The sequence below is a fragment of the Planococcus citri genome, chromosome 1 (genome assembly GCF_950023065.1).
Source record: "Planococcus citri chromosome 1, ihPlaCitr1.1, whole genome shotgun sequence".
NCBI classification, from domain to species: Eukaryota; Metazoa; Arthropoda; class Insecta; order Hemiptera; family Pseudococcidae; genus Planococcus; species Planococcus citri.
In genome coordinates this window covers 40,046,098-40,072,315 of record NC_088677.1, presented here as the reverse complement: position 1 = coordinate 40,072,315, position 26,218 = coordinate 40,046,098, and the positions used below count along the sequence as shown (strand labels likewise).

The 26,218-nt window shown below is 32.9% G+C and overlaps 1 protein-coding gene across 2 annotated transcripts in view; it reads left to right on the top strand.

Moving 5' to 3' along the window:
• Rbp6 (RNA-binding protein 6) overlaps positions 1-26,218 on the top strand; it is a 324,961-nt gene that overhangs the window by 141,439 nt on the left and 157,304 nt on the right. For both annotated transcript variants that reach the window (XM_065344750.1, XM_065344752.1), the window contains exon 3: positions 9,646-9,727. In XM_065344750.1, coding sequence (XP_065200822.1) covers positions 9,646-9,727 — 82 coding nt within the window. The remainder of the gene's footprint in view (positions 1-9,645; positions 9,728-26,218) is intronic.

Below are 26,218 nucleotides of genomic sequence, written 5' to 3'. Positions count from 1 at the left end.
GTCCTTGTTGCTGCGTAATTTTCAATTTCCTCGTGTATAAGAATGTCGCCGCACGTGAACTGTGAAAAGGGGTAGCTTTGGAAGAAAAATGACGGCAAGAAAATCCCTCATTTTTGCGATAAGTAAATATAAATAGCTACCTAAGTATATTGAAGGTGAAAATTTGACGCGATGTAAGTAGAATATTTTATATAAGCGGGTATTTTATTTTATTAACACGACGAGACGATGAAAGAGTGAGTGAGTGAGTGAGGTAAAAGGCGAAATTTGCGCGAAATATATCGTAGGTACTTGGAAGGCCTATAGTATAGACCAGATAGATAGATAGATGGATAGGTAGGTAGGTAGGTAGGTAGGCTAAAACCGAATGGTAGTACGTCAATTGCATATGATCCAATGACTGAGTATCTCCGCGACGAACTAATACGAAATTAATGTTTTATCATTGCTTTGTTTAGCTACGAATTGTAAACGCGACCTGTTTCGGGCAAATTCCAACGTAATTTAGTTGAATTGGGTAACGGGGGTGGCACGAATATTAAAACGTTCAAAAAGGGCTATTATCGCGAGTAACATCGGGCGTTGATTTATTTGGAAGGTGTCCCCTCGGCTTACGAAGTACGCGACCCCCGCTCCTTCAGGAAAAAAAACTGTCGACATAAATCAAATTTATAACATCCCGACCGTAAACTTAGCGGAACGTTTTCGATACCATTTTTTGAATACATTTCTCCCTTAAATATACGTGGGCCGCGAGAAAATGCGTTTAAACATTTCGCAGATGAGCCGCTTAAATTTAACACTCACGTTTCACCGTTTAATATAAGTATATTAATCAGACGTAACTTTCAAGTGCAAGAGAGATTGACTCTAATAATGAAAATGTCATTAATCTCATCAATTATTTCATTTGCTGATAATTTTCTACGTACCGTAATATCAAGTTTATGACCGAATTGCCTCCATTAGGAATGGATAGACCTCCGGCATGGCACGAAGAGTTGTATTTATTCGATAAAGGTGTCTGCTCCAGTATCTATAGCCGATTTATATCTGATACGTTCTTCAAGATGATTCGGAATATGTACTCACATATTTGTATATGGTCCGTATACGGGATGTCCTAATAAATGTCTGTCATATTTCGAATTTGGATTCAACTACAGAGATGTAAGTAGGTAAAAAGCGTCTTGCGTCTACAATTTCATAGGGGAAGGCGCTTATCTTGACATTTGAAGGGAAAACGTTTATGAAAAATTCAAATGAAACACTTTCTTTTTGGTATGGATTTTGTTGCAAGTTCTGTTGGAGGCAGACATGAAAGCTTATATGTGTACCACAAAAATGCGGATTTTCAAAATTAAAGGGTAGGTACCTATACTTTGCTCTACTTCATAAACATTTTAATTCGTTCGAAAAAAAAACAAGAGTGAAAAATTGTAAAAATTCGATTTCTTTGTGGCAGTTCCCAGTAAATTTTATTTTGACACTTTATGGATGTGTTTTTTCTGTCGAGAGGTCCGTCCAAAATTTGCAAGACGCTGAAATTTTGTCAGACATTTTGAAACTTGGAAAAGAGTAGATCAATTACAAATTCTTGTTTATAATGCTTTACAATATTTTGTCCGCCTTTATTTGAGTCGATTTCCAGACGGACATAAAAAGTGCGTTTTACTTTGAAATGTTCACAAATAGATGTATCATTGTCTAAAAGAAATTCCCAGAATCCGAACTTCACTATTTCGTGCCATTCTGGAGCCTTTAGCGAGGTATGTAAATTGCGATTTCCACGGCTTCTGGAGAAATTTTAAAATTCTGGAGGAATCTAAACTCGCCTCGGAGGTTCCAGTCTTACTTTGAAAGGTGAAATTTGATTTGCGGGAACTGACGTCGGTTTCAGGGCTAACTTTCACCATTTTTACTGAATTGGTAGTAAATACATTTTTTTTTTCAGCAGAAGTCGCTAAAAATTAATATCTAAATGTGATTGATGGACAGCTAAAATGTTGTATTGGGGTTTCAGACAATGCTCTGTCCAAAAACCACAGTTCTTTTTGAATTGGAGGCGGACATTTCGAAGAGTAAAATGAAAAAAAGATGAGGATGTGGTGGGAATTTGGATTAAGTCTGTTCATTAATTTTGATTCACCTGGAAAACATAAGCAAATACGCAATCAACCAATGGATTTGATATGATATAGTTCCGTTCATTTACCTACTGTTCTCACTTATTGGTTTTTTTTTTATCGCTAGGCGCTTGAAAGCTCAAAAAGAAAATACAATACCTGTATTGTGAATAGGTGGATTACATAATTATGGTACTCACTTGAAAATGTTGTGTGTAACTGTACAGTGTACACTGTATCTACTCAAACGAAGGTAAGTACCTATTGGTTTTGTCGTCCTATAAAAATGCTGAAAACATTAATGGCTTGTTTTAATGAATTCGTTGAAAAAAATATTGAATAATTAAGAAAGTACACATAATAAGCAGATTCAGACGGGCTTGCTTGTGTCAGTAATGAATGGTTAAAATCTTGTTATAGCCGCGGTTGAAGTTATTTTTTTTCAACACAATTAGTCAAGAATTATTAGCCCAATAGACCTATATAAATTGTGGAATTATCGTTAAATTTATGCTTTCAAGTTGGCTTGTTTTTAAAGTTATAAACGTGGCGAAATATTAAGTTTTTAATTGATTGAAATATTTAATTGATAGCACGAACCGAAGGCTCATTTCAGCGGGGTAGCCACGTGCTTCTTAAGTACCTACCTTCCTACCTCGCTTACTTTTACGTATAATTTTTAATGCCAGTATGTTTCGAAATTTTTCATTTTTTTGAACACGAAGAAAATATTGGTAGGTACATTATTTTTTATAGCATAGTCAGATTTGAATAATTGGTATGTTATCTTTACCCTAGTTGTTTTGGTTGGTAGGTAAAAGGGAATAATTCACGAAAATTTCACCAGGCTGCGCTAACTACAGGCTAAGAAATCGCTAGTGAAACACTTCACCCTCAAGACGTTTCACTCCGCACTCTCCCCATGTTGAAATTTTTTTGAACTTGAATTATCGCTTCTTGAGACCCTGCGACTATTCGTTCGAGGTCTCTATTGCTACTCAATTGTTTTCCAGAGAATTTCACTGAGAAAAAGGCCCTATAAAGTTTCAACTTTCATTCCTAATGACTGAAATTTCTCTACTCTCTAGTGTTCGCTTATCAGCCTACTGACTGTTCTTAATGAGGATTTGTTGAAGATTATTTCCCATAATGTTTTTTGAACCAAGGCCATAATACTAGGTATACTTAAACCTTCTTATCTGAGTAATTTTGCTTTCATTATTTCAAGCTCGGTCAAAATTGAGAAAATTCTAAGCCCATTATGCCATAGATATCGAATACTTTACAATTAATCGCGTCGTTTTGTAAAATATATGGGTACACCTTACCATAGCAGCTTCGTAACTGTGATATTACACAAGCGTCCTAAATGTTTCATTCTGTGCAATTTAACATTCGGCGTTGAATTAAAATTGTGTTTAAAGAAAAGCGCTGCAAGAAAGCAAGATGTAGGCGAAAGAAAAAAAAATTGGGAAAGTTGGCTGATTTCGATTATTAGCTGAAGCGTGATAAAAAGTAGAAAAAAACTCGATCATCCATGAAGTTCGATAAAAATTCAAATTCGTAAGCAAACGGAGGAAAAGAAACCAGCGTAAAATTGTTATTAAAATTCTGAAGGAATTCGAATATACTAGCTGGTTTACATTAAAGCTAATGTCTCATAATCCATTTACACAGTTAACCGCTTTTACGCAATTTTCTTATGAACAGTCACGTGTCGTCGTATAATAGTATTATAAGGGTGGATGAGATATATGTAAATTGAGAGTAAAGTTCGTATTACACGTATACTTTAAGTATCTCCATAACAGGTATGCAAATGGCTTGAAAATATCATCGGTTTTGTGTACCTATATTTTTTTTCGAGTAATCGAAAATCCAAACCGAAATATTAAAATAAGTCGTTAACCCTTTTGGTATAATTTTGACCGCACGCCTTTCTACCGTTATAATTAAAATAAACTTTTCGAGGCTATACTACCTTTGTTAATAGCAAAGAGAATTTCTGCTTCATAACGTTTACAAAGCTCGTTGATGAAGATGAAGTCTAAAAATAAAAAGCATCGAAACGATGACTCTTTTTTTTTTTTTTTCTTTCTCAAAATGTAAAGAGATACTTACTTTAGGTACTACATATTAGATATTTATTTCGTGTCCTGAACTCAAAGCGGCACCTATTCTGACATTTCCGCGTTCTTGTTTTAATCCCATTTGGTATCCGTTAAAAGTGAAATGATTGCGGATTGATGTGCTTTGATTTTTTCCTTGACATGAAAAATGTTCGAACGAAGCTTATCACATTGGGGTAAAAAAGAAAATCAAGTTCTTTGGTTTCATTTTAAGTCTTTGGACGTATAATGGCGTTACTGAAATAAGCTTTAATAGAAACCCACAAAATCTTTTTTCTCAATTTAACCAATAACCAATTCACCTGAATGAGTTTTAAAATTTGAATACTTAATCGAGTTCACCAATAAGATGTGTCATTTTTGAATTTTTTTCAATGCCATGAACTACATAAGTGCTTACCTATCCTACATTCATCACATAACAAAAAACTACAACCATTTCGTATCCCATCAATAACCTTCTCGCTGGACGAAATTCACAAGCGCCGATCTAATTCTTCGCATCGTTTGTCTGCAAGATCAATAAATTTCAATCCCACGGTATAATTTATCATTCAGCGTGAAAAGTACATACATAAACAATTTAATTATTTCAATTTGTTCAAACTTTTGAATAAATAATAGTAATGCGACATTTCTAGACGAGAAGGACGAAAACGATGTAATTTATCATAAATATTCTTATCTCCATGAGTCCAATTTTGTTTCGTGACTTCTTGAAATTTTCCGTCCATACAAAAAGTTACCTCTTTAAAAATTTCATCGTGCAATTTTCTTTGAATTTTGAAATTCAAATTGCGTCTTGCGCGTACCTATACATATAAACGTCCTCGTTCCAATAAACGCGCGTTTCTTCCTTTTGGAATCTTCTGTATGCAAACCTAATGTCACTTGGGTTTAATGAGTGTACCTAAGCCTGTGTTTGTTTTGAAGGATAATTTCAAGTTGTGTATCGAAAGATGAAAATTCGGGGGTTTGTCGCGATTCCGGATGAACAGCTGGATCTCAAATTTTGACGTGTGATTTGGTCATTTGCATAATACATATAAGCATTTCAGGTCATACGTTCGCAGTGTGTGCTGAACTTGAAAATTTTCATCCTCCCGTACTTTACCAACGTCTTACTCGTAGTCTTGACTGCTGTGTTGAAGTTGATTACGGACATTTTTCCGAAAACATTTCACGTGGCTTTTAAAAATTTCAATTGTGAATCAGAATGTGATTATTACTAATTTTTACGACCTTTTAAATGCTTCAAATGTCGGGTTATAGAAGATAAGTTGGGGAAAATATTAACAACCTTGTTACATATGTTTCTTATTTGGTTTTTAGCCAAATTTGAATTATATGTTTGTAATCACAATATGTCGGCTTATTCGATGTTGTAAATATTAATTAAAAATGTTTTTCACGACAGAGAGCAATTAGCTCATTTAACTTGAACCATATTACATAAGAAATAAACATCTTCACATAAACCGTTTATCAACTTTTTCGTGAAGTTAGTAGCTCCAAGCTATATTGTCTGAGTGCATATTTTAAAAAAAAAAGAAAGAAAGAAATCGTTGTGCTGTAAATGACGTGTTAAGGATATTTGTTGGTATAAAGGTGCAGTTTGCATGAATTATTGCTATCGTAGTCATACTATTTGACTTTAATAGCGTGTAGAGTGTGTTCATTTTCGTATTGCTTTTATTTGAAAGTCAATTCGCCGAAAATCTGCTGTTTTGATGTTGATAAAATTGGTCATTTTTATGAGTTATTATGCATAGAAAAGGAAGAAGCATTTTTTCGTAGTACTTATTGTGAAATCTTTCACCATAAGGTATTCATTTTTAATGTTACTCGTACCTTGTAGATGTATTCTTTCGCCGATTGGCCATCCTATAAAACGTTGATCTGCGTGGTGCTGTTGCATCGTGTCAGATTATTAGAAACTTTATATAAAAGAAATTTGGGAAAGAGATGATGAACTGCTAGAATTATGTCAAACTTTCATAAATGACTTTTTTTTATTAAAAAAATGGGAATTTGAAATTCTGAACATTTAGTTGATTTGAGCAACAAAAGGCGACACTCTACCCCCATTTCACAATACGATTTTGCTCCAATTTAGAATTATCCAACTATTGATATACTTTAGACCTAGATTCTAGTAGTTTTTTTCATATAGTGGTAGTGGTGAAAAAATTTTTGTTCAGCAAAGAGTCTTACATTTATGTAGATACCTGTGACAATGTAGGCGTATTAATTCATTTCTTTTTCAGAAGACACATAGCATAAGTATCTTATTCGTGTTTGCCAAGGTTTTTGTGGAATATAATTAAGTAGGTACCTATTTTCTGGATGCTCAAATGATGCATACCTATATCAATAGGTATAATGTCATCTTTCATCGCAGATTCGAGATTGTAAAAGGAATAAGTATCACTGGCGTGGATGAAGAGACAATTATTACACCTTGTAAAAAGTGATTATGGTTAGAACGCCATTTTTGAATTTTGATACGTTTTGCTACACTGCGGTATAAATGTTTTGAATATTATGTAGGCTATACATTGTACCTATTGCATGCGTGATTTGTGTTCATTAGACAAAATTATTTAGTTTCTTAATGTCGAAATTTATGGTTGTTTTTCTTTTTTCGAATGAAAGATTTTTTTGGTAATCTAGATCTGTATAATGTATAAAATTGATTAATCTGCGAAGGGTTTTCCTTTTCCGTTATAGTAACTGAAGTAGGTAGGTAGGTAGGTAGGTAGGTAGGTAGGTAGGTGGGTGAGTGAGTATTATTCCTTTGTTTTTTGTTTCTCTTTTTCCTGTTTCTATCCACCTGAAGCGGAAATCGTGGCGTAAAAATAGATCAAAATGCTGTATACTTAGACCTACCTACTTACCTGACAGAAGACGATTGCCCGTTCGTCAACTAAGTAATAATTTTCTTCGATGGAAACATTTCGTGGTTAATGTTTTGAAGGAAACACGATACGAAGTCATTTTCTCGATTAATTTCACACGTTTTTTCAGTAGGTACCTACCTAATTTTACTGCCGGTTTAATTTCTTTGGATAAGTTACTTACGTAGTTTACCTTTTTTTCTTTTTTTTTAATGCCGAGACGACGAATGTTGAATTATTTTAAGCATAAAAAAAACTGTTGAAAATTTCTTAAAGCATGTTTCAATAATTGTGTGTTCAGTGGAAAACTTGTCCTCTAAGTCGGAGTAAAATGGGAAAATCGTCCAATGTTATAAAAGTTGTAAACAAAATGCAATTCACTCCGGGTCTCGACTGTCTGGAGTGCCGAAAACATTAAGTACCTACCTGCAGAATCAATACTGAAATTTGTTCATGCGTTGGTTCCACAAAAATTATATACTTTGTAGAAAATGTATCTTGATTTCGGATGTGGTTCCTAATCATGTGTTACTCGTCCATTGCAATTGATTAGAATTCGCGCTTCGAGGTCCTGTCGAGTATACCGAATAATTGAAATAAAGTATTCATATCTAATTTTTAGGCCATCTTCATTTTTCTGAAAAACTTTGAAATGCGCTTTTCTTACATTATTGTATGTACATGTACCTACAAATTTATTGTTTAGTTAAATTTCTTTTTCGTCGATTGAAAGGAGTGTGACAAAAACAAAAAAATTAAAAAAATAAAAAAATTCGAATGATCTGTAAGTAAAACTTTTTGTCGGAATTGACGAAATTTCAGTCTATTCGAAAATGAGGCTATATCCTTGTATGAAAATGAATTTATTCGCAGATCTTTTTTTTTATTATTATTATTTGGAAAATCGACTATTTCTTGACGAACTTGCCTTTTATAAAAAATAAAATTTAGAAGGTAAGCTAAAATGAATAATATTGAAGCGCTTTTTACTTACCCGTTCAAATCTAATACATATGAGCAATATGTGTGTTTTAATTTTTGAATTTTCTTGGAATTTTTTTTCGCATTGTTGCATTGAACTGAAATGTATTTTTTATTTCAGTTTTTATTTAAGTATCTATTACACTAGGCAACAATTTTTGACCTTTTTTCTGTGTTCGGGTTGAAAATGGGCTTAATCGATAGTTTAGACCCTAAAACAAAAAACAGAGTGGGGTTTTTCAATTTGAGTTGTTTTTGTAGTCAGGAGAGATGATCAAAGTTGCAAAAATGGCCGTTTTTGCCCTATTTCACAAGTTTGTGGAGACATCAGTATTATGTTTAAAAAAAAAACAAGGTCATATTCGGATTCTACGCACTTTTTCAAGTAAACAATTTCACCGGATTTTTGATTTTCGAAGTTTCAAGCGCATACGGAAGATTTTTGTTTGTAACATATTTTAAAACTCGGAGCGCGCGACGCTAGCGTTACTCCACCACGTAATCGTGGCTCGGAACCGTGTTCGCGCGGGCGAGGCTCTCGCTCCGAGTTTTAAAATATGTTACAAACGAAAATCTTCTGTATGCGCTTGAAACTTCGAAAATCAAAAATCCGGTGAAATTGTTTACTTAAAAAAGTGCGTAGAATCCGAATATGACCTTGGTTTTTTTTGAAACATAATACTGATGTCTCCACAAACTCGTGAAATAGGGCAAAAACGGCCATTTTTGCAACTTTGATCATCTCTCCTGACTACAAAAACAACTCAAATTGAAAAACCCCACTCTGTTTTTTGTTTTAGGGTCTAAACTATCGATTAAGCCCATTTTCAACCCGAACACAAATATGCCGTTGCCTAGTGTTATTATTATTTTTTGTGAAAATCCGAACTTTGGCAGGTGGATTAAATAGGTATTTCATTATTAAAACGTGCTTACCCTAAAAATATTGTATGTACATACAATATAACGCATGCAATTAATGTATTGTTTTCTGACCATATACGATGAGGTACCCAGACTTACTACCTATAGCTATAGCAAATAAAACACAAATCGCAAAACTTGCAGTGTCCGTGAAAAGAATTCCATTGCATAAAGGTGAAAAATGATGTATTCGAGATTCCAAGCTGAAGCTAATGCCACTTGAGAATACAGATGACATGCATACAGTGTACTGGGAAATGGTATTCTATTCTACAACCCTTCTACTTCGAGTAAACTTCGTAGTCAGGCAACAACGCGTGGTTTTAAGATTAAGTATACCTATAGGTATGGTATATGTGTAATACTTATGTATCCTAGGTATTGTAGTTTTTTTCGATATAGGTATACGTATAGGTACTTTTAGAGATTTCGATTTCCCATCTCACCCCAGTTCGTCTTAAAATCGGTTTCAACTGTTTAAAAAAATCTTACCCAGTGTTATGTTATGTTATGTTATAGATTATTCTATTTTTTCTGCGCTTCAATTTGTTCCCGTTTAGTAATTAGTTATCGTATTTTCTGTTTCAGAGTCATTAAAAGAATATTTTAGTAAATTTGGCGAAGTAACAGAAGTAATGGTGATGAAAGATCCTACTACACGCCGATCGAGGTAAGAATTATTTTCAAATCATCAGTCAGAATACCTCCTCTTATGGTTTAACTGAATAAATTTCGTCTTGTGTAACGAGCACTTCACCAGTGTGTGTGTGTTGCGCCTCAAATATGCGAGTTATGCAGTTTCATTAACACGAATTTCTCCATGTAAGTACTTTGATTCGGTTACGCGAACCAATCCACTTAGAGTAGGTATTAAGTATTCTTAAACGTCGGCAGTCTTCGTAATCTGATGAAAAGCAATTCGTATTTTGTGGAGATTTTTTTCAAATAGCCTATTAATACATATGGGCAAAAATAGATGTTTGCATTTTTCGTATACATATAGGTACATTACATTTATGTACATATGTATGTGTGTGTGTTCCTTTTTAATTTTAATCTTATAGTAAGAGGATCATTTAAAACATACTTACACTACCGGTTCCCATTCTTTTTTTGAATGGTTGGTTATTTCCCCTTCAGTTTCAGAGTTTGTCATTACATTTGAGTATCTGATTCTTTTTTCCATAAAACTTGGTAACTAGCGGCCGGCTTTAGACAAGTTCTGCTAAATATATTTTCCTCGTTTTTTTGAAGAAAAAAAAACACCGAAGTCTACCCCCTCTCCCCCAATCCTAAAAAAAATCGAATACAACTTTTGGTTCAACTCCGAGCGTAGAACACCTTACGTAACTTATTAAAGATTATAATTACCTAAAATCGCCCTTCGTCGTTAAAGTGGTATGAGTGGAATGAAAATTTGCGTAAAAACAGAACAAAACTGATTTCATTATAGGTATATGATTTTGAAGCTAGAAAATAGAATTAACGAAGCCTACGATACGGTATGGAGGGTGTACTTAGTATGTATACATACTCAAGGGTGCTACTAAAGGTCAGAGGAACGTTAGTTTATTTTTGATAGAAGCTTTACAATAGTTTGCATTAAATTGAACAATGGCGCAATCTAAATCCGCATTGCCAATAAACAGGCCCCAGTTTCTCTTATCGTCGGTTGTTTTCCATCGACCTGTTTTGTTGTCGCATGTCCCTATTCATTTTTCCACCACATCTTTTCTGTCAGTTGATTTACAAACGTTTCTCGCGCGATTACACCTTCACTACTGAAAATTTTTGGCATTTTAATTTTTTCACGTCGCATTAATGAGAGTGGCTATCTATATCAGCTAATTTAACCGGCATGAAAGTCGTCTACCGTGAATTTAAAATTCACTGTGGTGTAGTAGACCGATGGACGGTGGTCTTGAAACTGTGATTGAAGTACAAGTAATTTCGATAGAATACCGCGAGGTAAATTCGTCAACTTGTGCTTGATGTGTTGCTCGCTTCGATTGACATTTCACTACGGGATACTCCATATCTACTCTAATAGATGCAGATAGGTACATATAACTTTAGCTGTTCATTTCTATACCCAATGTTGATGCATCGTTGATTGGATTAATAAAAATAGCGGTGATAATTTTGTACCTAGTACTTAGTCGAAAACTCATTTTTTGCATTTTTTTAGAGTTTTAAAATTTTTATAACGTGAAATTTTTCATCATTAGATAAATCGATAGATGAATAAATTGAGTAGGTCAATTACCTGTTAGAAAATGATATTCTGCTGTTGATAATGTATTTTTATGAGAAAAAAAAATTGTTTTTTATTTACCCAATGATTTCTATAATGTATAAAATGTCCTGTTAAAAACTTCATTAATTTGTTTAAAATATTATGAGTAGGTAGGTATATGTAATTAGAGATGGATAATTGGATACGCATTAAAAATTCATCGTAGGTAAATCTATGATCGTTGAGAGCCTGTAACCCACGTAACACCTACCTTCGAACATTCACCTTTGAATTATAAAACGCTTGAAGGGGAAAAGATACCTAGACATTTTCTTATCAGCACGAGCACATTTGTATTTCTCTATAGTCGTCACGAAATCTTACTAACGCGTTTATTTTTTTCGCAGCAACGAAAATGATTTAAGTACCCAACGCTAAAGGATGGAAATAATATTTTTTGAATAGTCGTTAATTTTATCCAATTTTGTTTCAATTTTATACCGAATTCACGTAGACCTTAACGCAAAGGTCGAACGAGGAATATTTTTTCAACGTATGAATCTACCGATGACTGGCGTTAGATTTTGAATAGGGCGAATCGTTTGAAAATCAGAACTCTTAATCAAGTTTAATTCGAGGTGGATTAGCTGTCCTCGGGGTTTTTCAATTTCACGCGGCGAAGGGCATAAATTAAAAATCACAGAAGTAGACGGAAATAGTCTTTCATTGAAATTTTCCACTTCTGAAATTACATTAGCCGTTACAGAAGAAAAATAAAATTGAATTGCAATAGACCGGAAATGATACAAACATCATTCGCTAGAGAAAATATAATGTGGAATTCCGCGGGGATCTGACGAAAAAACATTACGATATAAAAGAAGGAAAAAGTATTGTGGTAAGATGGATGATAGATTATGAAAATGATCATATCGCGACTGAGAAGTAGGTACTATCGAAAAAACATTTTCATTTGTTTACAAAACGCAAAAATTTACTACAAACAATGAGTTGAAAAATATTTCATCGGTATGGAAGAAAAATTATTCTCCTTTAACGTGGCGTATGTCGAGTGAAAATTAGAAAAAAAAACATTCTTTTCGAATTATCGACGAATATACGTAGGTATACCTACTATAAGCAGATTTTTTTTTCTGTCTCGGTTTTGAAATTTATTTATTTATTTGCAACGTCATTTCATTTTAAATATATTGTATGTATGGTAACTATGTATAGTTATACTCTCGGTATACATTTTCATATTGTAATGGAATGTTTTAAGAGGTCGTTATTAGTCTCCATAAATGTCAGAATTGAAAAATGTTCTCGAAATGTATCATCGGGCAACGCGGTACAATAACCAGGTAAAATAAAATAAAATGAAAAAAAAAAACAAAACAAAATGATAAAAATAGTATTGTAAAATGCAACTTGCACGACCAATGATGCGGTAGCAGTCTGGGTTCGAAAAATGAACAGAAAAATAACATGTAGGTGTAGGTAAATTAGAATGAAATGATTATAAATAGAATTTTCAGTGCATCGATATAAAAGAAAAGCGAAATAACCGTACGCTTTTTTCTCTTTAGTTTTTTTTTTTTTTTTTTTTTTTTGCAACGAGATAGGTTTAAATGTTTTTTTGCTTTTATTTCGCTATAAAATGTATAACAATAAAATTATAATAAGTGTTAAAAATGTTTTCAAATTTACGTTGTAGGTAGGTAAAGTTGTACCAATATTCTGGTGCACGATTAATACCCTACTTTCCTTTTCCTACGTTGAGAATATTCGAGTACGAGTGGGATAGGATAGGTATAACGCTGAGAGATCATATGCATGAATACCTGTTTATTATTCATTACCTACAAAAAAGCATAAACAGCAAATGAAGTTTCAAAGATGATTTTCTGCGCTATCTTTCAGTTCAGTTTCAATTTCGCAAAACAGCGTAAAAATGCTTTAAAATAATTGAAAATAGAATGTAACCTGCTTTAAAATGCGAGTTACTGTATCGTTTGTGCAAATTAAAATGCGTACTCAATTTCTAACCCTCCTTCTGTTTGCATACACTTACACCAGTATAAAACATTCAAACGTTTATAAAGATAAGCACGTCAGCGTTCAGCGTAGTTTTTTTGAAAATAGAATTGTTTTTTTTTCTCTCACCGTGAATCGTTTCGTATGTGTTTTCTTGTTTAGGTGTACAGATCTATTATATGCTTTCAACAGAAATAAACTAGGTTTATAAACCTAGGTATGAACTTTGCTTATTTACATTTTTTACATAAATCGGCTTTGTTGAGAAATTTTCGAAGTAGGCTGATTTGCATTAAGTGGCTATTAACTGGAACAGTATTGAATCAAGATGGCATGTTTACGGAGATTTTATCAATACAAATTCCTTCAACATTATTTGATTTTCAATTTTATCTATTTATTTTTTCACCTTTTTAACCCCTAAAGTCGATTTTGAAATTTTGAAAATGATTTTTACGTCACCGGTGAGGTATAAGATTACAAAAAAGGAATTTTTGTTGAAATTTTCTATGTATTCCTAATCTTTAGGTATACCGATTTTCAGCACTTTTGGAGCGATGGAACCTACTCAAATGGTCAAAAAAATGAGTTTATTGACACCACGTTTTGTACTTAGGAGGCTCCTTCATGTCGAAATTTTTTACTACGCCATATTTGAAATGAATAGGTCAAGTAACCCCAATTTTCTCTCTACCTCGACGATGATCAGGTTGAACTAAATTTTATTCGCTCGTTGTATTTTTCTTTTCTCATAATAAGTATTTCCTATTTCATCATGAAAACGAATTGCACCGGAGTACACAAGTATCTGATCATTTCAAGAGGTACATATAGGTATACGAGGAGATACCTACGTAATTTTGAAAAAAAAAATTACGAACCTTTCCAAAATGTGATGCTGTAAAATATTGAAAGTGAATTTTGTAAAAAAAAAATTGTAATTGAATGGAAATAGCCAGCAATGAGACGAATACTTTTTGAACTCTCTTATGCGATGAGTAACCGTGTATACCTAAGGTTTAACATGGCAGTACATACAGACTACAAAGTACACAGACAACACAGTCGAATAGAAGGAATTATTTTATAAGTGTTATTTTTTGTGTTATCAAAGGCTGGACAGCGGACACGCTTCCGAGACGAGTTTTTATATGTATGTACCTACTATGAAATAAAGGGAGAAAAAGGCGTTCTTTTACACTGTTGACTCGTTGGTACATATCACACGCGACTTTATCGTATTAAATTTTTATTTTGGTATTGCGTTCCATTTAATTCAAAATAATTTCCCTGGAGCTTAAGTTCAAAGAAGTTGATTCTTTATTCGTGAAAATTGCGGTTAATTCGAAAGCTTCCACGTTTCCAGACAGTTTCTCGCTAGGATGCATTAAATCGGACAACGTCAGGAAAATTGTATTTAAGACAATTTGGTTGGGAAAGACGTAAAGAGTGAATGAAAGCGAAAAAGCCAGTAGTTACTCGTACAAAGCTGCAAGCATTGGGTAAAGTTGATTTGGGAGTTTGTTGTCTGCGGTCACGCATACCATCAATCAGTTCCCTCGTTAATAGCGAACATTTTCCAAATCCCTTTGAGAATGTGTTACCATCGTTCCATCGCATCGTTCTCACTACCCTAGTTCAAAAAAAGTTGACTGCGTATAGTATTTCCTATATTTGGAGTTGTATTTCGCGCCTATCTGCTGTGTATCTGTATCTGTATACCTCTATAACCTACCCATAGTATCTTGTACAATTCTACATAGATATAGTCTTCGAATCGTTTATTTGTTTGTGTATTCGTCGTTAATATTTTTCCAAAAACTTTTGCTCTATCATTTGTTAGATTGGACTCTAAAAATAACTAAAAATGATACCAAGAAATACAACGAGCGATGCTGTACGTTAGTGATTATATATACGAGTAGGAATGTGAGACAAAATGTTAGAAGAAATATTTTCAACTTTACGCAAAGGTGTCGACCTTTTTGAAAATTCTATCGTGTAACAATAGGTTTGTCCGAGTGAAAGGCATTTTGAAAAGAATTTTGGTTATAAATACGAGGTTTCTTTTTCATTCTTTCTTTGGTGTTTAATTTAGGCTGAATGTTATTCTATTTATTTATTCAGAATAAAAATGTAACGCGTTTAATTATAGGATCATCGAATTTTTTGCATCGAAAGGTTGAGACTTGAAAATTATTCGTTTTTCGCTGACCCTTTTCAATAACTTTTTGTGGAAATTATTTATAGTCATTTATTTTTTGATACGTCGATTTCATTTTACATACTTTAACCCTTGAAGTATGCCACATGACCGAAAATTTTAATAACCTTTACCGTATAGTTTCCAGCTAACCTTCCTAGATAACTAAGAATAGTAGTACCTATACTCTTTTATCATTTATATCCTCATTTTGTGTAATTTATTCCAACCCCTTGGATGCTAAAATCCCCATATCACCCTAATTTGAATTTCAACCTGTAGAAACTTCATCTTCTATTAATTTCTTCTTTTTCACAGCTTTAAAACTCGGACCTGAGACATGATTTGGCATGTATCAACGCGCAGGTTCGAACGAATTTAACAGACACTACATATCAAAAAATTTTCCAAGTGCCAAAGACACGGGCCTAATATAGTACACACGAATAATTTACAAGTTTTTAGTTAAAAATATAAGTAGTTAGTTATCTAGGTCTAAGTACACTTGAATGCTGATTTTTTTCAAAAAAATAACTGGGGAACCTGTAAATCAATGATTTTGTTCAGTTTTACTGGTTTGTGTAGATTTAAAGTGTAGCTCGGAAAAAAATTTAAACTCGCCGAAATCAGAAAATTGTGCGTTCTACTGAAGTGTGGGTTTCCCAAAGTAGCCTGAAAATTGCATAAATTGAGAACAAACTTGGAAAATTCGTTTTTGGTTTCATTTTGACTTCAATCACATTTCGACTTCCAATTCTGATATCAGAAAGAGGAGATAAAACCATAACCGTAGGTCTAGATATTTTTTGAGAGGCATTTGAAAGCGATCTAAAACAACTTTCTAAATTGCCCTCGGTTGATTTAATTTTTCTTATTCTGAAACTCCCTGCGCTCCCTACACTTCTCGTAAGTAGGTACTCCCAATATATGATTGCGAATGCATTCTTCACTCTTCACCATTTCTTACTTTACAAGTAGAAAGCTCGTGATACCTTGTATCATGGGTGTACCTAGTTACCTAATACCTTTTACTACATATAGATGGGTGGGGGGGGACGATGTTTCTTTGTTTTGAATGGACGTTAAGGCACTTCACAGAGTTGGAATAGTTGAAAGTAAAACATTAAATTTCTTTAGAGCTCGTGGGTTTGTAAGTTACAAGCAATTAAAAAAGTGCGAGGCAGGAAAGAGGAAGAAGACAATTTAAAATATTGAAAAAGCTCAGGTGAAAGTTTTTCGCCGATAAGACAGGAAGCGACTTTTAAAGAAAGGAGAGAAAACTTTGAAAAGTTGAAATTGTCGAATAAAAAAGGATCGAAAGGGTAGTGTGGACGTGTACCTTTCGGTGCCTGATGATGTGCCCTTAGTATATCAAGCATTGGCATGCAATATGACGTGTAAGAAGCTCGTTTAGAAATCTAGTTGGCATGAAACTCTTAGATACTATTAGTGTATGTGTATGCTCCAACATGAATGTGTACATAAAGTTGCTAGTAGGTACTAGGTGCATGTTTAGGTAGGTATCATATTTGTTCATTTGTTTTTGAATTTTCATGTACCTACTGATAAAATTACTCCTTGACGATGAGCTGCTCGGCAGCCAAAATCATGAACCAATCAAAATTGCGCGTTTCATTCGTCCAATCAGATTCATTTTGTGTCTTATCACTTCCTACAAATTGTTTCACCAATTTTGTATAAGTCTTTCACAGAATTAATGCCGTAGTGCGCGTAATTAGGTACCTATGTATTTAATCAATTTAATAACCACTTGCTGAAAAAGAAATAAATATCTTTCATTTCAGCGTACCTATTGACTATTGAGCATTCGCTGTTTGCGTGTTTCTTTAGTTTCCCATAAAAGTGAATAAGTTTTCATTTTTTAAATATCATGCTCAGACACTACTTGTCCACAATCAAAGCGTACCTACGACTTACTTATTTAAATTAATTTGTATCAAGTATTACCATTAGGTTCACGATTTCTTACGAAATGCTGGATTTCAATTAAGTATTTTATATTTTATATCCGAAAATTTTTGAACATTACGAACATGTCCAAGATTCCATCGGTAACGCAATTATTTAGCTACTTTAATTTGATTAAACACGTTTCAACATAATTAATTACGAATTAGTGCATCGAGATATTGAAAATTTGAAATATGATTTTCTTGGACTGACAGTGAGGTGCATGCTTGGATTTATTATGCTTTATTCATCTTGACTAGATATTCTTTTTTTCTGACCTTTTCCTACGAAGGTTATTTTCTGAATGCTTTCAATGAAAGTAGATAACTCTAACTATTTCCTCAATGAAAAAAAAAACCTGAAACTTGAGATATTAAAACGATTTTAAGAGTTCTGCGTTTAACATAAAAGTATAAGTATAAGTTGCAATTTTTTCGAAAATTTTTTCCAAACATTTTGGGGGTAATGATTAATGAAAATAATAATGATTATCATCGTGATCATAAATGAAGATAGCTGGGTACGTTCGGACCATCTGCTACAATTTACATTCGAGCGAAGCCGCTTAGTTAGGTTGTCCTATAATAAAAACTATTTTCTAATATTCCATAACTACCATAATTTTTCCCATAAATTCGAACGTTAAGCGTTATTTTACTGGAAACGCGTGAACATTAAAGCGCGGTAACTATTTTCAGTTTCAGTAGCCCCTTTACGTTGTGATGACCCATTTAAAGGGGTTTTAGGTGGATACTTTCAAAATTAGTCGGTAGCTATTATTTATAAACGGATGAATAATCGGTCCTTTATTAATAATAGTTTGAACAAAACTTTGTCGTGACCGAATGGATTTGTTACAATATAAGTTTCAGTTATTAAAATTATTAGGAATTTTTTTTGTTCGCTGGAATTTATTAATTTTTCTTTTATGTCTTGAGCTATGATTCTGAATTTGGATCGAAGGGAAAAGAAAATTATGAATGGCTTTGCTAAGGTGTGGTTAAATTTTTGAGGTAATTTTGCGATTGATTAATTAGCATCTGTACCTATTGATTTCGCAAAAAATATTTGAGAGATTTCAATTAAATTTCATCATTAGGTTATGTTTCTCGATCTTGACAATAATACTTCGAGGCATTCTCGAAAGATAGATGATCGAGCAGACTTCTTCTCGGTTAAAAGAATAAATTTAATTTTGTGAACATTTTCAAATGTCTTTGATTTTAAAAAAAAAGTTTCAGCTAGCTTGAAGCTCTTTTTTTTTTTTTTTTTTTTGATTGACAAAGATGAACAAAAATTCTGAAATATACCTATGTATGTATTCCCTCCCAAGAAAAATCACAAACAAAAATTTGAATTTAAATCCTACGATTTATCGATTTATTGAATTCAAAGGCTACATATCAGAAAATAAGAGGAATCATCTTTATACCATCATAAGAAGGAATTGAAGTGAGCTGATTGGATAAGAAAAAATTAAATTTAAAAATAGATAAATCTACAAGTGTTTCATCTTCTACAGTTATTCCCTCATTTTTAAATTTTTTTTTTGACGAAGTTAGCTAAAAAAAACTGTATAATATCCTTCCTCGTATTCTTCACTTGAAACTGACGGATAAAGTACTGAGAAAGGTAGGTAATAGATACATGTCTTCAACTTCTTCCTTAAACGTAAGGCTGGTCGGCGGCTGGGTAATATAAGAAACGTTTCTTTACATTATGAGCTCCAGTTATATCGAATGATATCATCCCTTTTGAATATTCGATGTATAGAAGAGGGGGGGGGGGGTGTACGTGTAGAATTGGTATATAAACTTTCAAAATATTTCACTTTGAAGAGCTTTTGAATTTCTGAAGACGTTACTCAGTGTTATAGATCCGGTATAGACGTGTTTTTCAAGCAACCTTATGGGTCTTATAAAGTGCATTACATGAAAACTCATTCGTGTGGAACTTTTGCAATCAGACATATAAGATTTAATTGTTTGGCGTAATAGTCTTTAAGGTTGCTATAAAAGATAAATGTGACGATTTTCGTTCTAAATGGTAACATTCCATCGTAAAAAAAAATTCTGTAATACCTGCTTTAGATGTATAGGTTTTTGCTTAGTAGGCCCATTTTTGTAAATCTCAATTGAAAATCAGTTACGTGAGTTACCTATGCTTCTAATTGAACAAGCTAAATATGCTTTAATGAAATAGTCAGCCTGTGGTGAATTAATTTTAGATATTTAAAAAATTAAATTGAAAAAAAAAATATAGGTAATTATATAACGGTAAACGGGTACTGACCCGAAATCAATTATGTATAGCCATTATCTGGGAATAGAAATTATCACCGTATTGTACCAAGTTTCCAAATTAATTGAATCAAGTTGAACGCACGTTTAATTGGCGATAACTTTACAACTTCTCTCACTTACCCCCCCTCCCCTAAAATAAAATAAAAAACTCGTCACCGAATCTTGGATTTATTGCGTCAAATCTTACTTATCATATCTCGTGTGGGCCTATATAATGCGAAAGACCTCCTATACCTAAGTGTAGAAAATTTTCAACTTTCATTTACAAGTACTCTCATGACAGGAATTTGAATACATTCATACCATAATTCGTTATTCAAATCTGAAAATTTGAAGTTTTTAAATTTGTGATCTGAAGTAATCAGCGCATTTAAAGGTGTAATATCTGTTGGTGTAAGTTTATAGTTCCCTAGACGGCTGTTTATTACATTTACAAAACGATGTAAATAAAAGTTCGAAAAGTTTCACTTTACTTATTCGGCGAAGTTTCCGAAAACTTTTCCTTAGAACAGGAATTGTCTATTGCGTTTAGTTTTACGACAAAATGAACCTGACCTAATACTTACAGAAAAGAAAAAGTAAACGAAAACACGAAAGAAATCGAGTTAACTGACGCTATCATACTAAATTTGTTTATGTTTATGTGAGTTGGTATAATGAAACAACATATACGTACCTAATGAAACAAAGAATAACCAAACAAAAGTCATTGTAACAACGAAGCCAATACGAATACTTACGGTACAGTCGTAGGTAGTGCTCGAGTTGGAAATTTCTCATAGATTTTCATTTGCCCTGATCGTCCTCATTTACATTAATGATCTGGTCTGGTCGGGGCAAATGTTATGCCTCCTGTCCAGTGATTATGCAACGCTTGTTTAATACCTGTAGGTGTGATTGCCTAATCTCTCTGTTACAGCACTATTAGCTGGCTTATTGAGTTTTTTTTCCAACTTTTTGCCATCTGAGGATCTGACAAACTAATACAGGTGGGGGGGGGGGACAAAATTGGGGTGTAATTAGATAACTACTCGCAAGTTTATAGGCTACAGGTTGTTGAAATGGAAGATGAAAGATGTGATGTTGAAAAAGTGAACAAATTTTTTCAGAACGTGTGTTATTATATTAAAGGAATCGAAACGAATAATTTCATGCCAAAATGCATGTCTAGTCTAGATGAAATGGTGTTTTTGTGACACGAATCTCAATCATCAGCTATCGTTTTTGATTGTCGATTCAAGTAAAGTCGAAAAATGAGAACAAAACTGAAAAATCATCCTACAACAGTTTCTGTGATCTACAAATTTAGCAGTCATAATTGCATTGGTATTTAGTAGACGTTGCATGATTTCTTATTTTGACTCTAAAATGCTCTGCATGCATAATGCATTTCGTGTTTACAGGTAAATATTCAAATTATAATTGTAGTATCAAACAAATGAACTTACTATCGGTAATATGCCGGAGAAAAGGCAAAGTTTGAAAGGTATATTTTTCGTAATTACGTTACGGTTAATACTGCGGATAGAATTCGGATTAAGGACAAAAAATAACGCGAAATTATTTCAACTTTTTTGCGTTTGTCATTAGGAAGTTGTTTGTTCTTTTTTCATCTGTATAAATGGAGGTACCTAGCCATCTATGTTGACGGCGCGGCTCTTCATTAAAATCCATTTTTCTTTTTATCTTCTTTGAAAAGTTTTTATATTTAATTAAACGTTTAATTAAATTCATATTTTTTGATTAAGATGACGTCGGTTTAAAAAGAAAAGTTGGATTTAGAAAAAAGAATTAAAGTGGCTTTGAAAGGAGAAGTTATAAAATGAAAAGTGGAAAATAATAACAAACGTACGAAAATATGGAAATTCGTTGGAAAGTTTCAGAAAAGCTGGTACACCTACAATGTAGGTATATGCGTTTTTTATGATATTAAAAAGGTAACATTTATGTGGGTTGGGTTTCATCGTTAAACACGGTTATGTTTGTATTTGTCTATGATTTTGGAAATATATGTGAGTTTTATGTGTTGGTAGCTTGGTGTCTATGTAATAACATTGCTCCTAACTCATTAATGTATTACTTCATGATGTGCCTACTTTCGAACATACTTATTACTGTAAAGCTATTTCGACTTTGAGATGACTTTATTGTTTTTTTTTTTTTTTTTTTTTTCATTGATCCTAAAGTGTTGAATTTCCAAGTGTAGCTTTTATCTATTACATGACACTGAATGACATGGATCTTCATGAATGAAGTAATTTTAGGCTTTTGATCAAAATACAATCATTTTGATTTTTCATTTGAGAAGAAAAATGAGTTGAATACCATGTTCACTCATCGACAAATTTCCGACTTACGTAAAAAATGACCATCTGTCAATTCATTTCATTCAAATGTAAAAAATTGTTTGTTGAAAACACCGAAATGGGGAATAAATAAATAGCCAATTAATGGCGAGCAAGAAAAATAAAATCATCGCGTACTACGAACGCGTTGTTGCGAAAAATGAAAATGTTAGCGCGATTGTGGAAAATTAAATTGGAAATCTTATCAACGATAGAATAAGCGACAGAAAATTTTGCGTAGAAATAGAACTAGCATGCGATAAAGAAGAGAAAAAAACGTTGAAAAGTTTATTGTGCTGGAGGTGTTGAAATGACGAAAAATGAAGATTTCAAATTTGAATTTCAACAAAATTACCGCATTTTCACCGACATATTGTATAAGTAATACTAAGGACGATGGGGATTAATAATTAGAAAGTTTTCGTATATACACAAAGTCTGATACAGTTGGAGAATACCAACAGCTTCGAAAATTCTGGTTGGAGTTTAAATTAGAAAAAGTTTACTTCGTTATAACAATTAAAGTTTTTCTGGGGCCACCCCTTTCACAGCCTTGAAAATGTTTTAATATTGACTTAATCTTTCTTTTATTCTTGAAGTTCAACAACGACATTTCAGGATTTTTTTTTCTTGCCTGTTTGTTCGAAACATCGTCTATAAAATTCCTCCTAATCATAAAATAAATAACTGTTTGTTTAACTTAAGCCTTCCCTTTTCGTTTTCCATTCGTTAAACTAGTATATAATTTCATTTACCTAAGTTTTCATGTGTTGTACCTTATAGTTACTTATCTTGTTAATTATTTATCAGAACGTCATTTGAGCGATGTTTCGATAATTTGTCAAGCTAAGTGGGTATTTTTACTTTTAGAATCTAATTTGGTTACCTGGTTTTTTTTTTTTTTTTAAGATGGCACTGTTGCTATTTGAATGAAGATATTATCTGAGTGCGTGATGATTCGTTGATTTGTTTTCTTTGATTATCATCTCGCTAGTCAGTAAAAATATCACGAACCCCAATTTCTGATCAATATTATTTTCGTAATGATTTTACATGTGAGTGCCGACGTTTGTTTTTTTTTCTGCAAAAATCATTGGGTAGGTACCTATTACCTATACATTGGTGATATTGCGAGGATTTCAAAAATGAGGCCAAAATATGTATGTCCATTTTATAATCAGTTAATCACTTTGGTTCCCCAACAAAAATCAATATTGATTATTCATTATCACTAACGTCCAATTTTGGGCCAATGAACCTATCTTAAATTCGTAAATTTTTCAAAGCAATCTAGAAATTTGTTTCGGACGTCTAAAAGTTTCTGAATTCGTGTCCCAGATGACTTTCAAGTCCATATTAAAAGATTAGCTCTATACGCGAAAAAGTGATTTTGTGTTTAGATAGTTGCATTTCAGGTATAGGTATAGCTATAGGTATAGCTATAGGTACCTAACTGCTGATATCCTTTTTACGATGAAGCAAACTATTAAATTTCTATTTAGACCTTACCTACCTATGGAAAGGTTAGAGAGCAAAAGTGACATCAAGGCAGTACAAATCGGGTGGAATTCGAATTTCAAAAAATCGGGGATAAATTATTTTTTTGAAAATTTGATTCCAGTTTGATACGTACTTACACATGAGCATTTCTTGATTTTATTCTCAGTGTTTTCCTCTTTTTATGGGGTGTGGCTGATGTTATATGTAAAATTCGATATTTCTTTCCATTTTTTCACGCATGAGACGAAACTGTGCAGAATTTAGAGCTTCATCTCGAATAGAAACAAAACAAACTACGTATTGGACCATAAGGTACGAGAGATCACCTCACCTTCCTGTATACGTGAATACGAGTACCTACATGCATAGGTGGGTTTAGATATTTCATTTTCGTTTTCGATCCAATTAGAATACTTATTTTTGAAATCCTTGATTTTTTTTATTTCTTTGAGCTGCGATATATGTATTTGCTGAAAAAGCAAATACGATACCTATTTTATTAAGATAGGTACTTTTGATTTGAAAAATAACGAGGGTCGATTACACAACCATCTAATGCACTTTTTATAAATTGTTATAAAGGTTGTAATGTATGTACCTACCTTACCCACCTTACCCACAACAGCAGTACGTGAGTAAATATATCGTTTTCGTTTCATGCATTGACCTGTGCTTTGTATTTATTGATGTTTTTTACTGGTAAAGTTAGCCACTGTGGTATGTGTACGAGATGTGTAATGTAAGTTATGCCACAGTGAGTTATTCTAAAGCAGTCTCGCTATTTTCGTTGAATATATTGCTAGTACCGTGTAGGTAAGTATGCAGTTTTATCATAAATTTATATTGAAGAACGAATAATGAAAAAAAGGAACCTCGAGGGTCGAACGGTAAGAAAAATAGTGAATTCTTCGAGGTAAAAAAGAAAAGAAAAAGAATCACTGGAAAAGGAAGAAATCTCTGAGAGAAAAAATGAGTATGAGAGGAATACCTTGAAAGAAAATTGAAATAGTAGAAATGCAGAATGAAATTTTAACAAAGAGAAATGGAGCGAATAATTCTGCGAAAAAAAAGAATAATCCATATTAACATATGAAAGCAAGTATGTCTCGGTGGAAATGCCTTTCTCAATTATTATGTACAAATTTAGCTTGTATCACGGACAAAATGCCTATATACCAATATACCATACATGCATCTGACATTGTGAATGTAGGTACATAGATTCGAATTCTACCCATGTGAAAAATATATTTTTTATTGGCAACGAAGAAAAATTTTGCATGACGTTCATATAGGTACCCACTACCCAACTACCTATAGTACCTAAATATGTTTTAGTATACATATATGTATATTATTAGTGTCCTATCAGCGAATAAATCAGCCTTGTTAAAGATTATTAGACTAAGCGTGTTTTGGTATATTTGTATTGGGAATTTTTTAAAACTCGGTGATGGGCTGAATGCGACGATGTGTAAATCTTTTCCAAGAATGAAGAATCCGTACAATTTAAAACTTGATCGATGAATTTTTTTTTTTATTTTTGTCAATTTTGGCGCAGAAAAATATGCGTCAACTCAAGTTGGTATTTCAGAATCGTTTTTCGTCTATAAAGGAATCTTTTTCTTCGGACGAAATTTCGTAAGGTTTATTTTCGGTTTGTGGTGTTCTAAGTTGGATGTGATATAGCTGAGAGAATTGACCTTACACTTGAGGCGCAACGACTAATACGAATAATGTGTTTAATGATGAGACTATCGAAAATGGGCTTTCTCCTAAGCTGACTTGATTCGACGTAAAGTTTATGTCTTCCTTTTTATTTTGCTTCCTGAAGCGATTCATTAGATTTTGAAATATCCTCAACGCCGTTATCATCGATAATGGCCTAAAAATAAACGATAAATCCAGTAATTCACCACTTATATTTTTCTTAATGTTGATATTCTCCGGCAGCGTGAACGTCTTATTTTTTTTAACGTTCGTGCGTACGTTTTTACTTTTTACCTACTCGTACTTTGCGAAATTGCCAAGTGAAAATAATTGCATCATATTAAAATTACACGCATCGAATTTCCCTAGTGCGAGTTTTTATACTTTTACAGTTTTTTTTTCGTTTTGTGCGGTGATAAGGACTTTTGGTTTTAAAAATTGATAATAATTTTATTGGGATTGACATTTTTTGAATTGTGTGAACGTGTGCGTTGTAAACAATTTTTTCTCTTTTCACGAAGAATACATTTTTTACAGATATCTGTACTTAACTTACTACCATTCGAGTAAATAATAGAATCAGGCGATTCAACATTTTTTGGATCAAATCTTTTTTTATAAATTGCGTAATTTCTGTGTCTTAATTTGTCTCGGTGGGAATTCGTATGAAAAAAAATATATATAATTTTTAACACCCTGCAATGCCGTATAAAGCTGACACGTAGAAAAGATAATGTTTCGGTTTAATGCAGGACCGTTGAAGCCATCGAAAAAAAAAACTATAAAGGATTGCAACAAAGCAGAATAAAATTTTACGAATTTCAATTTTCAAAGAAATAGACTAATGTAAATTTTA